This window comes from Xyrauchen texanus, chromosome 19, assembly GCF_025860055.1.
Source record: "Xyrauchen texanus isolate HMW12.3.18 chromosome 19, RBS_HiC_50CHRs, whole genome shotgun sequence".
In the NCBI taxonomy this organism is placed as follows: domain Eukaryota; kingdom Metazoa; phylum Chordata; class Actinopteri; order Cypriniformes; family Catostomidae; genus Xyrauchen; species Xyrauchen texanus.
In genome coordinates this window covers 10,522,796-10,535,076 of record NC_068294.1, presented here as the reverse complement: position 1 = coordinate 10,535,076, position 12,281 = coordinate 10,522,796, and the positions used below count along the sequence as shown (strand labels likewise).

Sequence of the window (12,281 nt, the reverse complement as noted above, 5' to 3'; positions counted from 1 at the left end):
AATGATGGATCAGATAAAAGTGTCATTACAGGTCATAATACATAAAACTTTACAATATTAAACACAATTATTGTATAAAAGTATATCATTGCAGAATTTTGGCAGTGATTAGGAATTAAAAGATAGAAATACCTTACATGAAGCTCAAAGAATGCAGTTCACAGAAAATGTATATTTTGATATTTAGTTACCATCATCACTTAACACATTATAGTTCTGTCTCAATGAGAAGTGTGACTGTAAATATTACATTCACTAATATTCACAAACATTTTAGAGCTAATGAAGGAAAGATTTTAATTTGCATTCATTAGCTCTAAAACAGCTCATGGGCTCTTTATTTTGTTAAATAGTTTTTTGGTTTGTTTCTGAAATAAGTTTTAGAAGTTGAAGGCCCTACAATGGCAAGACCACTAGCTCGAAACCCTGTGCACTACTCAATAAGTCGGTAAACAGGTCCATTGTTTTCTTAATTTCCTTTGGAAAACATAAAATGGAAATAAATAATAATATATATATATATATATATATATATATATATATATATATATATATATATATATATAAATAAATATAATTTTTTTCTTTCCATTTTATAGATTACAATATGTATATATTGTTGGTGCCAGATGGGCTGGTTTGAGTATTTTCTGTAACTGCTGATCTCCTGGGATTTTCCACACAACAGTTTCTAGAACTTATTCAGAATGGTGCAAAAAAGAAAAAAAAAACATCCAGTGAGCGACAGTTCTGTGGACGGAAAGGCCTTTATGAGAGAGGTCAGCAGAGAATGGCCAGACTGGATTGAACTTACAAAGTCTACAGTAACTCAGATAACTGCTCTGTACAATTGTGGTGAGAAGAATATCATCTCAGAATGCTGATCTGAGATGCGGGTTGGAGCTGTTTTGGCAGCACGAGGGGGACCTACACAATATTTGGCAGGTGGTTTATGTATGTATATATATGTATACACACATACACAGTTGTGTTAAAAAGATGAACCACTGTTATTAGTAGTAGTGATATTTCTGCATTGCAAATAATTTACTTGTAGATCTATTAGTGTAATAGAAAAACAACAGACCCAACATTCATGACATGCATGCTGCTTGTTCTGAGTATTTGACTCATTCATTGAAAGGGTGTGTTCAAATAATAGAAGTGTGGAGTTTAATTAAAGAATTAGGTGTCATTAAGAAAGGGAAGCAATTGTTTCACACAATCAAATATATTTCCTTATGAATTGCTAAGTAAAATGGGGCATTCCAAACATTGTTTGAAGGAACAACGTAATTTGATTCAAAAGTTCATTGGAGAGGGAAAAACGTATAAAGAAATGCAGCAAATTATAGGATGCTCAGCTAAAATGATCTCAAATGCTTTAAAATGGCAACAAAAAAACAAGCAATTACTGTTAAAACGGATCGAAGAATAGTCAGAATGGCAAAGAATCAGCCAATCATCACCTCCAGAAAGATCAAAGATGATCTAAAATTACCTGTAAGTACTGTTACAGTCAGAAGACATTTGATCGAAGCCAAGCTATCAGCAAGAAGCCCCCCGAAAAGCACCATTGTTGAAAAAACGGCATATGCAGAATTGGTTCAAATTTGCCAAGGAATACATCGATTGGCCCAAAGGGAAATAGCGTAACATTCTGTAGACTGATGAGTAAAATTTTTCTTTTTGGGTCTAGTGGTCATCGACAGTACATCAGGCAACCCCCGGGTACTGAATTCAGGCCACAGTACACTGAAGACAGTGAAGCATGGTGGCGCAAAAATCATGGTATGGGGAAGTTTTTCATACTACGGTGATGGGACTATTTATCGTATAGCAGGGATCATGGATCAGTTTGAATACATCAAAATATGTGAAGAGATTATGTTGCCCTATGCCGAAAAGAAAATGCCCCTGAAATGGGTATTTCAATAAGACAACTACCTCAAATACACGAGTAAGCAAGAAACATCTTGGTTACAGAAAAAAAGGATTGAGGTAATGGAGTGGCCAGCTCAATCCCCTGACCTCAACCCCATTGAAAACTTGTGGAGTGACATTAAAAATGCAGTTTCTGAAGCAAAACCCCAAAACTGTGACATTCATCCTGGGCTGAAATACCTGTTTTTAAGTGCCAGAAGTTGGTTGACTCGATGCAACGCAGATGTGCAGCAGTTATCAAAGACAATGGTTATCCAACTAAATATTGTGTTTGAAGAGAAAAATGTCGACACTGCTAATTTGTTTGAACAGATTAATATTCCTTTTCTTTGCGTCCTGTAAAAGAATAACACAGACTTGATAAGAATTGTTAATGTTTTGATTTGGAATTGAATGTGTAATGCTTCCACTACATTTGAAATATGGAAATAAAAGCTATTAAAAATATTTGCAATTTATTCACGCACTGCTATCTATTTGAACACAACTGTGTGTGTGTATGTGTGTATATATATTACATAGATATAGTATATATATATGGATTGTGATTGTCTGAGAGCTGTTGGGGAAATACAATTATCTTATAATCATTTTCATGTCCTTTGGATTGAACCTGAAGTTTCAAGTAATCAAAAGCATGATTAGCAGAGCTACTGACAGCACACTTCACTCATTTACTCCACAATTCAAAACACATTTTTCCTGCCCCTTTAAGAGGTTAAAAGACACCATGATGACTAAATGAATTAATTATGAGTTTGGAGACACATCTTTGTCCCTTCCTTGTTAAGTATGTTTCAGTCATGATATACAAGATCAAAGGCAACAGGGTCAGGAAGACAAGGTTTTGTATGGGTTGCACACAAGTAGACTGTTGTTTTGTATTGTGCAAATGCTGCACACAGCCTCCCTTATGTAGCACAAGGTTGTTCATTGCAGTTACAAAGTCCTTTGTTATATCAAGGCCATCACATTCATTGTTTTCCACATCATACTTTCTAAATGCCACGATTCTTGTCTGTACAGAGTACCAAAAAATCCATGGCTAGAAGTTGGAATACTTCTGAAGAAACCGGTCATAGGCGTCATAAATTGCTTGCCTGGAGGTCAAAAATCATGTAAAGGTTATGGGTACATGGTTAAAAATAATTTGCATTACAGTGCTTGTAAGGCACCACTGTGTATATACATTCAAACATTCTGGTAAGGGTTTGTTCTAAACCACTAAACAAAAAGTGCTAACATTTCTGTAATTCATTCAACAAAAAACACTTAACATAAAGACTCTGTTCAAACATTGTTTTGTCTATAACATCAGACATTTATACTTCTTAAGAAATATGACATTTTGAAAATCTCACATTGACATCCATTGATAGAATGGATTGCATTCAAAATATAACCAACAGCAATGACATTACAATATCTGCTTACTGAATTGCAAATTCTAGCTTTACTTGCATGCTGAATTGTGTGGGAAAATCTGTTTATATAATATACATTTATATATAATATATATTTAACCATTTTGCACTGCAAAGTAATAGCTGTATCATCACTTATGAAAATTAACCATGGTTTTACTACAGTAACCATAGTTCAGCTATGCTATTTGTAGTAAAAACCATACCCATACAATTTGCCATGGTTTTACTACAGTAACCCTATTTTTACCACAAAATTCTTAGTATTACCAAAGTAATAATACAGGGAAAACTATGGTAATATCATATTTATTCTGAAGTAATTATTTTTGTGGTAAGAACTACTGTAGTAAAACCATGGTGAATTCTAAAGTTACTATGGTATTTGTGAGTTTTCTACAAATTCCGTAGTTTAACTATGGTTACTGTACTCAAGCCATTTTGTGAGGGAATGCAAAAACTAAACTATTTCAGAAAATTCCCTTCATGTTCTCCAAGGAGCTCCGTTCTTTGAAGTAGCAATGTTACAATTTAATGATGGTTTTATAACCACATACTTTTTACAAGTTGCAATATGTAAATTAGTGCTCACCGAAACAGTCCTTGTTTGAAGAGGTAAGCGCTGATGTGGCCTCCATTGAGGTAGCGAACCTCACAGCCAGGCCAGATCTCCTGTAAGCTGCGAACTCCAGTGCGGGGAATATATGCATCTTCCTTTGCCTGGACTATTATGATCAGACTGGGATCTACAGGCACTGAAGACAGAGAACGAGATGATCAAATACAGTACCACTGGAATTCACATTGATTTGCCACAAAGATGCATGTTCTCGATTAGAGAAAATAACACAGTGACTGAACAACAGGCTGCTATCAATCTCCTGAATCTTTAGTCAAGTCTCTTAATGTCTACTGAATTGAATATATTTAAGTGACTACAGAAAGCAGTGGCTATGAGGAAGTGCTTCACATCAGTAATTAGAGTTCCTGGTTTGGATTCAGAGGTGTCAGAACTATTGACTAAGTTTCTCCTTGGTTGTCTGCTGTTGAGAAACGAGACATCCTTTGCCCCACACTCATTTACACAAGGCATTTTGTGAATGAGAATATGTTGTTATTGCACTCTCTGGTTAAAGGAATAAATCACTTAAAAAGATATATATTCAGCCTCTTGTTGTTCCAAAACCACAGCTTTCCCCATTTTTGGGACACAAAAGCATTAACATTATCAATTGCAATTAGTTGGTGAGCAGGGGCTGTCAAGCTCCAAAAAAGACCAAACATGTGTGCATATGACTTGTATTTTTATACAAAGAGTAAATAATGACATTTCATTTTTTTGTTCAAAGGAAATATTCAAAGACTCGACCATATCACTTGTAAAGCAAAAACTAATTTACACCTGAAAAATTGGCAATGTGTGTGCATTCATCCATAACTCCCTTCATGAAGTAGTGGGACTCCTGCTGCAGAGACTGCTGCTGGCCTGACCCGTAGGTGATGTTCTTTGCATGTAGCATGTCCAAATGAGCCCCACTGCTGCTCACAGCAGACAGCATCTGATCCAGTCCATCTCTCTCTCTCCGCCCCATCAGCAAGGCTGAGTCTGAGGTGTGACCTCCACCTCCAGGCTGAGAACACGAGGCTGATGTGTGCAGCCCCATCTGGTCCTTCTCTGGTGAATGGAGGTTAAGGAGGTCATCGGTGAGATACAGGTCTGTGAGTCTGTCAAAGCTACCTGGGGCATTTTTCACGAATTCCTGGCCCATCCGGAAAGAATCTGTCTGAAAATCAAGGGTGTGTCAGCGAGTTGTGTTGCACCTTTATCATTTATGATCAGTTATGTGATATATTGTACATGGCACTAATTATAGCCTTTTTTATTATAGCCTCTTTATCTTGATTAGTTTGTGGTTTACTTCACGTTAAACCACGTAAATTTAGAAGAGCACACTTACCCCACAATACTCCAGCATATTGATGATTTCCTCCTCATATGCTGTATGTGCAGCATACTGTTTTTCAAGTTCCCTCCAGTTTACAGCTCTACTTAAAACACCCTGCAGAAAAGAGGATATAAATGTTTTCTTTTATTTCTAAGTTAGTTGAAGATATACATATAATTTTGAGATCTGTGACTCATTAATCTTTTTACATGGGAGCGAGTAACACTTGGTTCTCAGTACATTGACAGGAATGAAATCATCGTGGGTAAAGTTATCCACCTATAGTTATATAGGTACGTGTAACTAATACTGCATTCATGTCCTCCTGGGAAGTTCCCATTTGCAAGTACAGTAGTTAAACTATTACTATGACTGACTTTTATCTTGACTTGTGCTGCCACAGAGAAAATTTAGTTTTTCAACACAAGCCTTACTTGTCATAAAACTGCTAAATGAATAGTATTTATAGTTATTATTCATTTACAGTACACAACATGCGTTCAAACTAAAATGTAAAGCCAACATTCAACTTTAAAACTTAAGTTATGAGCAATACGAATTTGTTTAAGCTATGATTCTTGAATTTACATGCCCCCAAACAAATATAATCAATCTGACATGTCTCACAGGCAGCATTAATATGCTACAGTAATAGGCTAATTCAAACAAAAAAGTGATTTCATTCAGCTCACACTCAAATCATTGTAAACTATATAATATTTAAGGGTGCTCCAAGTGAATGTTCCTACTCACTGAAAGATATTAATGAAATAAGTGTCATGAGATCTCGCACCGGTCTCTGTGAAAGCTCTAGACTCTGTAAACAGCAAACAAAAATGTGTCCGCAGTCATTGACACTTTCTGGCTGTCAATCATTTTGAACGTTCTCAGTGTTGTTGTTGCCGCGAATTATTCTTAATGCATTTTTATGTCATGTTGTTCATAACAGTTGTCAGCTGAGGGCGCAGTTTTATTCTGTTGTATTTAACAATCGTTTCTGCTCTCAAAAGTTAATATTGGTATCTTAGGAGTCCGGGGTTTGGGAAATTAGGGGCGTGGCTAATCCAACATCTGTCTTTTGAAAGTAGAATAGCTGAAATCGCTAACCTTTATCTTGTTTTATTTTCTTCCCTATGCATCGCTTCAGAGGGAGATTATTTTTCAACCTTGATAACAATATAATATATGAATGATTAATAATACACACACACACACACACACACACACACACACACACACACACACACACACACACACACACACACACACACACACACACACACACACATAAAACTAAACAGAAAAATTTAATCAGGGACCAACATTTGATGCATCACTGCAACACATATTTCTTGGCCTAATTACACGTTTTAAATGTAGCCTTCTGTGACATGCTGAAGACCTTTTTAAGAACCATAAATAATTATCACTGTACATATACATAAAAAAACATACATATATATATATATATAAATGAAAACTGTATTTTGTGCTTTTGTTTATGTTATATCTTGTTTGAAACAATTTTGTATAAAAATTATTTTCCATGGCACTATATCTATCTATCTACAGCTGAAGTCAGAATTTGACATACACTTAGGTTGAAGTAATTCAAAATAATTTAACCACTCCACAGATTTCATATTAGTAAATTATAGCTTTGGCAAGTTGTTTAGGTCATTTACTTGGTGCATGACAAGTAAATTTTCCAACAATTGTTTACAGACAGATTGTTCACTTTTAACTGACTATCACAATTGCAGTGGGTCAGATGTTTACACGCACCAAGTTAACTGTGCCTTTAAGCAGCTTGGAAAGTTCCAGATAATGATTTCAAACCTGTAGGCAATTAGCTTCTGATAGGAGGTGTACTGAATTGGAGGTGTGCCTGTGGGTGTATTTTAAAGCCTACCTTCAAACTCAGTGCCTCTTTGCTTGACATCATGGGAAAATCAAAATAAATAAACCAATACCTCAAAAAAAATAATTGTGGTCCTCCACAAGTCTGGTTCATCCTTGGGAGTAATTTCCAAATGCCTGAAGGTACCACATTCATCTGTACAATCAATAATATGAAAGTATAAACACCATGGGACCACACAGCCATCATACCGCTCAGGAAGGAGATAAGCGTAAGAGATGAGCATAGTTTGGTAAGAAAAGTGCAAATTAATCCTTGTGAATATGCTGGAGGAAACAGGTAAATGAGTATATATATCCACAGTAAAACGAGTCCTATATCGACATAACCTGAAAGGCTGCTCAGCAAGGAAGAAGCCACTGCTCCAAAACTGCCATAAAAAAGCCAGATTCTAGTTTGCAAGTGCACATGGGGACAAATATCTTACTTTTGGTCTTCTGGTCTGATGAAACAAAAATTGAACTGTTTAGCCATAATGGGTGAGGCTTGCAAGCCAAAGAACACCATCCCAACCGTGAAGCATGTGGGTGGCAGCATCATGTTGTAGGGGTGCTTTGCTGCAGGAGTGACTGGTTCACTTCACAAAAAAGATGGCATCATGGATGGAAAATTATGTGGATATATTGAAGCAAAATCTCAAGACACCAGCCATGAAGTTAAAGCTCAGTTGAAAATGTATCTTCCAAATAAACAATGACCCCAAGCATACCCCCAAAGTTTTGGCAAAATGGCTTAAGGACAACAAAGTCAAGGTATTGGAGTAGCCATCACAAAACCCTGACCTCAATCCGATAGAAAATTTGAGGGCAGAACTGAACAAGCATGTGTGAGCAAGGAGGCCTTCAAACCTGACTCAGTTACACCAGTTCTGTCAGCAGGAATTGGATAAAATTCCAGCAACTTATTGTGAGAAGCTCGTGGAAAGCTACCCAAAAATATTTGACCCAAGTTAAACAATATAAAGACAATGCTACCAAAAACAAACAAAATGCATGTAAACTTCTTACCCACTGGGAATTTGATGAAAGAAATAAAAGCTGAAATAAATAATTCTCTCTACAATTATTCTGACATTTCACATTCTTAAACTAAAAGTAGTGATCCTAGCTGATCCAAGACCAAGGGAATGTTTGATACAATTACATGTCAGCAGTTGTGAAACACTGAGTTTAAATGTATTAAGCTAATGTGTATGTAAACTTCTGACATCAACTATATCTATCCTAATGTATGTATGAGTGTGTGTATATATATATATATATCGTTTGGTTTACCTGACAAATAGCAGTTCCCCGCCTACCAATCACTGAGGGCGATTTAAAAGAGTGTGCAAATAAAACGTGAATTCTTATTAGTTTTAAGTTAAGATTTCCTTAGTAAAACTTGCTCTCAGCAGTTCTGTGAATTGGTTTAAAGCACAAATTCCTAGCTAGGAACCCTGTGGAGGACTCCTAGTGGTAAGGTAAAAATCGTTTTGAATACGGGGCCTGGTCGCTTGTTTCTCTTATGAGATCTGGCAACACCGCAACTGGCATATATGTATCACTCACCCTTAGCACAGAGTACTGTCAAAAGAATGCTATTAACTTTTATTTAATTCTAATTGGTTACCAATTGGAACACCGGAGCTGGAACGAAAAAATACAGTTTCTGCTCAGAATGAACCGTGCGATCCCCATTTATTATACATTAAATGGTGCTAATTTTTTATTTGGACCCATTGATGTAATTAACACAAAAATCTTTAAAAAGCTAATAAATAAATAAATAATTGTAGACAAGATGGAGCACACAAGTTTGAAAATAGAATTTCATAATCAATATTTTATATAGAAATCCTCATTGCCATAATCAAGCTTAGGTTCATGAGAATTACTCAATATGTCTAATGTGTTGCTGCTAAAACAGTAAAGGAAAAAGTTGAAATCTTACTGTAGTAAAAACACTTGAGGCAGTAGTCCAGGATAAACAAGGTATCAGCGGAATCGGTTTGGGCCAGTTAGTTACAGCTAATGATGCCATCTAGGAAGTAAATACATAGATAAAAAAAACAATTTGATTTTACATTTGGACATACAACAGGTTCTTGTAAACACAATGGACAGGAAACAACATTAGAGCCAAATGGAACCTACATGTCCTCCCATAGAAATGCCAGTCATGCCTAGAGGCCAGAATCCCTCTCTCTCCAACCAGTGTAGCAGGACTGCAGACTCTAGGATAAGGGCTCCACCCATCACAAAAAGGTCTGATACATTATTCAGACTGGAGCGACTACATAAAGCACACGTTATACAAAGTATAAACATGCATTTCTCATACCACAAAGACATAGACATCAACAGCTTCCACTTAACACTTAAGCGATATATTAACTACTGCATGTTAGATACACACTCACAGTTGGTCTTTAGGTTTCCTGTATCCATGTGCGGCTTAAAGTCAAGGAAGTGTCAAATGTGAGTTGGGAGGTTTACACTATAGGTCTTCATTTCAGTCTAACATGCATGTTTAGCATTTCTAAGGATATAATAAGGATTTTCCAACAGAAGCGACGCCATGCCTGATTCTTTCACCATTGGTCTAGCCATCAGGGTTCGTCTTCGCCAGAAAAACTGAAAAATGTGCATGAAAAATGTAACTGATGAGTATGACATTATAGAGACAAGACAATACAAGTTTTTGCAAACTCACGTGGTCTCCTGTTCCAGCCAAATGAATACAGACTGGTCTGTGTCTCTTCCATTTCTTGGGTACAATGAATTGGAATCTACAGGGAAGGTTGGAAAAAAATGTCTTCATTTGAAAGTAGTTTGAATACAAGCCATTTAGTCATACAGTAACAGGCCATGTTAATCCTTCACATTTGCATTCGATGTTTGCGTGTGCTTGTTTTGATTACCGGGCTTTGATGGACTCTGTTGGCAAGATGCCTGGTACAAAGTGCTCCAACGGTGATATGAAATGACCATTGTGAATTTTGCAATCTGTGTGATCCTCTACCTGAGGGTAAAGTGGATTCTGTACTGAATAGGTGTTTAGAAAACTATAAAAACACTTTCAAATTAAGAGAAACTGTTCATTAAGAGAAAATTAAAATAGTTACTGATAATGATAAGAATTTACAGAAATGAATCTTACTTTGTCAATTAATATCGGATAGTCCACTGGTACCAGATTCTTGCACCTCTCCCTGTTGCCTATGATTTTCCGAAACTCGAATATTCTGTATTATCCATAAAGCAATTTACATGAAATTAAACAAGTTTTACATTTAGTTTATTTTTGCATTATTTTGTTAATCCATATTTTATCATTAACTATCAACATGTTCTGTATTAACTGCACCCCACTAGTCTGATCTTCCTTTTTAATCATAGTGTTTGTCTTTGGTACAATGTACCTTTTCAGATCCTCTGGCTTCCCCCATCCTTGAATGAAAAGTTTGGTTAGAAGAAGCCTTCTATAAAGAACATCAAGCCGGCTCACACCCATTGAAAATAAACATTCTTCTGCAAGAGAAAGAAACACATTGACAAAGCCAACATACTTTTATTCTGCAAACTTGGTTAAGGGTCTTTTCAAAACTAACACTAACTCCACCTACAGCTTTCCAGCTACACCCCCCAAACTTGGCACAGACTGTTCTGAAATGGAGTGCCGTGTCTTTTATAGTTGATTGTACTTGCAGTTTTCGCACAGTGAACAATTTTTATCCCATAAATTTACATTGACTCATGCGCTTTAATTCAAACTACAACTGTCAAAAAATTAAAATGTAAAAAAAAAAAAACCCAACAGGCCTTTGAACTGCACTCTCTCTCTATTTGATGGTCTATCTGACTTAAGTAGCTAGCTGATGCAATTTGACTAGTTGTAATGTCTGGATAACAAAGAAACGTCAAATATTTAAAACTAGTTTCATTTTCAGACAAGGCTTTGTCAAGCCAACATTACCTATCTAGAGGGACACACACACACGAAACTAACAGTACACTTGTTACAAAAAGCAATCTGTCTATCTGTGGACTTCTGAGGATGCAACTGACTCTCAGACAATGATTTAATTTCCAGTTTCCAAATCTGCAAAATCCTAGCTGTGTCTTAGCTTCTTCAGAACATGTCATTTAAGCGAGTTTTGAGCAAAAACTCAATATCTCAATGCTGAAATCCCTCAAAGATAGGCCTACTTCAATGAGTTGGTTAAGGAAATGTGGTCTTTCTGGTATTCTGACCATCATATGAAACAGCTTTTAACTTTATAAAGCGGCACGTAAACATCCCACACTGACTGTCTTAATCTATCTGACCAGCTGTCAGAGATGGAGTTTCACAAACTGCATGACTCTCCAAACCTATGAAAGACATGAAAACTAAGCGTAAATGAATGAACACAACGCAAAAGATGTATACCTGTAGCTCAAACTAAAAATACGCAGATTTTGGTGTCTTTGAGGAAATGGGATCAATGCACATGTCAGAGGGCGAATTCCGTCTGCAGGTCCAGCGCCAGCGTTCACTACCGGAAGTGCCGTGTGAAACTCTTCCTCTTCTACGATCGTCATCGCTTGTGTTGTGCACAGCAGCGCCAGCAGATGGCAGTATTGCTCAGATTCAATTCTATAATCTACCAATTCTAAAGGATACTAATGGGAATTTTTTTATGGGATTCCAACATAATATCACAAAACAACTCTAGATCTTTTTGAACACACAGTTCCCAAAAGCAATTTCATAATCCCTAATAGGATAAATGCCCCAGTCATCAAAAGTAAATCTTTCAACTCCTATTGCTCCCCATGCAATTTTCTACTCCTGTCCAGTAGATATCTGATAAAGATGACATAGAGATTATATGTAATATGACTCAATCAATTAAATAGCCTAATGTCAATTTAAACAGTGTGATCTAATTTAATTATTGGCTGGATTCCATTAAGATCCTTTAGAACTGTTTTTAAATTACAATAAATTGTGTGATTTAAAATACTATACACATTCAGGTTATCGGTACCATTAATTTCATTTACTGCATGGTTGGACCAC

The 12,281-nt window shown here is 36.3% G+C and overlaps 1 protein-coding gene across 1 annotated transcript; it reads right to left on the bottom strand.

Annotated features, from left to right (window-relative positions):
* Nucleotides 1-553: 553 nt before the first annotated feature.
* Nucleotides 554-11,777, bottom strand: LOC127659913 (protein ABHD18-like). Its single transcript, XM_052149902.1, has 13 exons — nt 11,649-11,777; nt 10,639-10,747; nt 10,377-10,461; nt 10,138-10,238; nt 9,930-10,005; nt 9,766-9,850; nt 9,637-9,664; nt 9,371-9,509; nt 9,168-9,257; nt 5,327-5,428; nt 4,771-5,152; nt 3,961-4,123; nt 554-3,044 (listed from the first exon to the last, which is right to left on the bottom strand). Exons 2-13 carry the CDS (start codon nt 10,728-10,730, stop codon nt 2,990-2,992), a joined length of 1,398 nt encoding a protein of 465 aa, XP_052005862.1. The 5' UTR covers nt 10,731-10,747; nt 11,649-11,777; the 3' UTR covers nt 554-2,989.
* Nucleotides 11,778-12,281: the final 504 nt, after the last annotated feature.

Excerpts from the sequence above, each read along its gene's own strand:
- LOC127659913 (XM_052149902.1), bottom strand. The coding sequence starts at position 10,730 with ATGGGTGTGAGCCGGCTTGATGTTCTTTATAGAAGGCTTCTTCTAACC. Across the intron at positions 10,462-10,638 it reads AAGCCAGAGGATCTGAAAAG|AATATTCGAGTTTCGGAAAA; the intron begins GTACATTGTACC and ends TGGATAATACAG. Across the intron at positions 10,239-10,376 it reads ATCCGATATTAATTGACAAA|GTAGAGGATCACACAGATTG; the intron begins GTAAGATTCATT and ends CTTTACCCTCAG.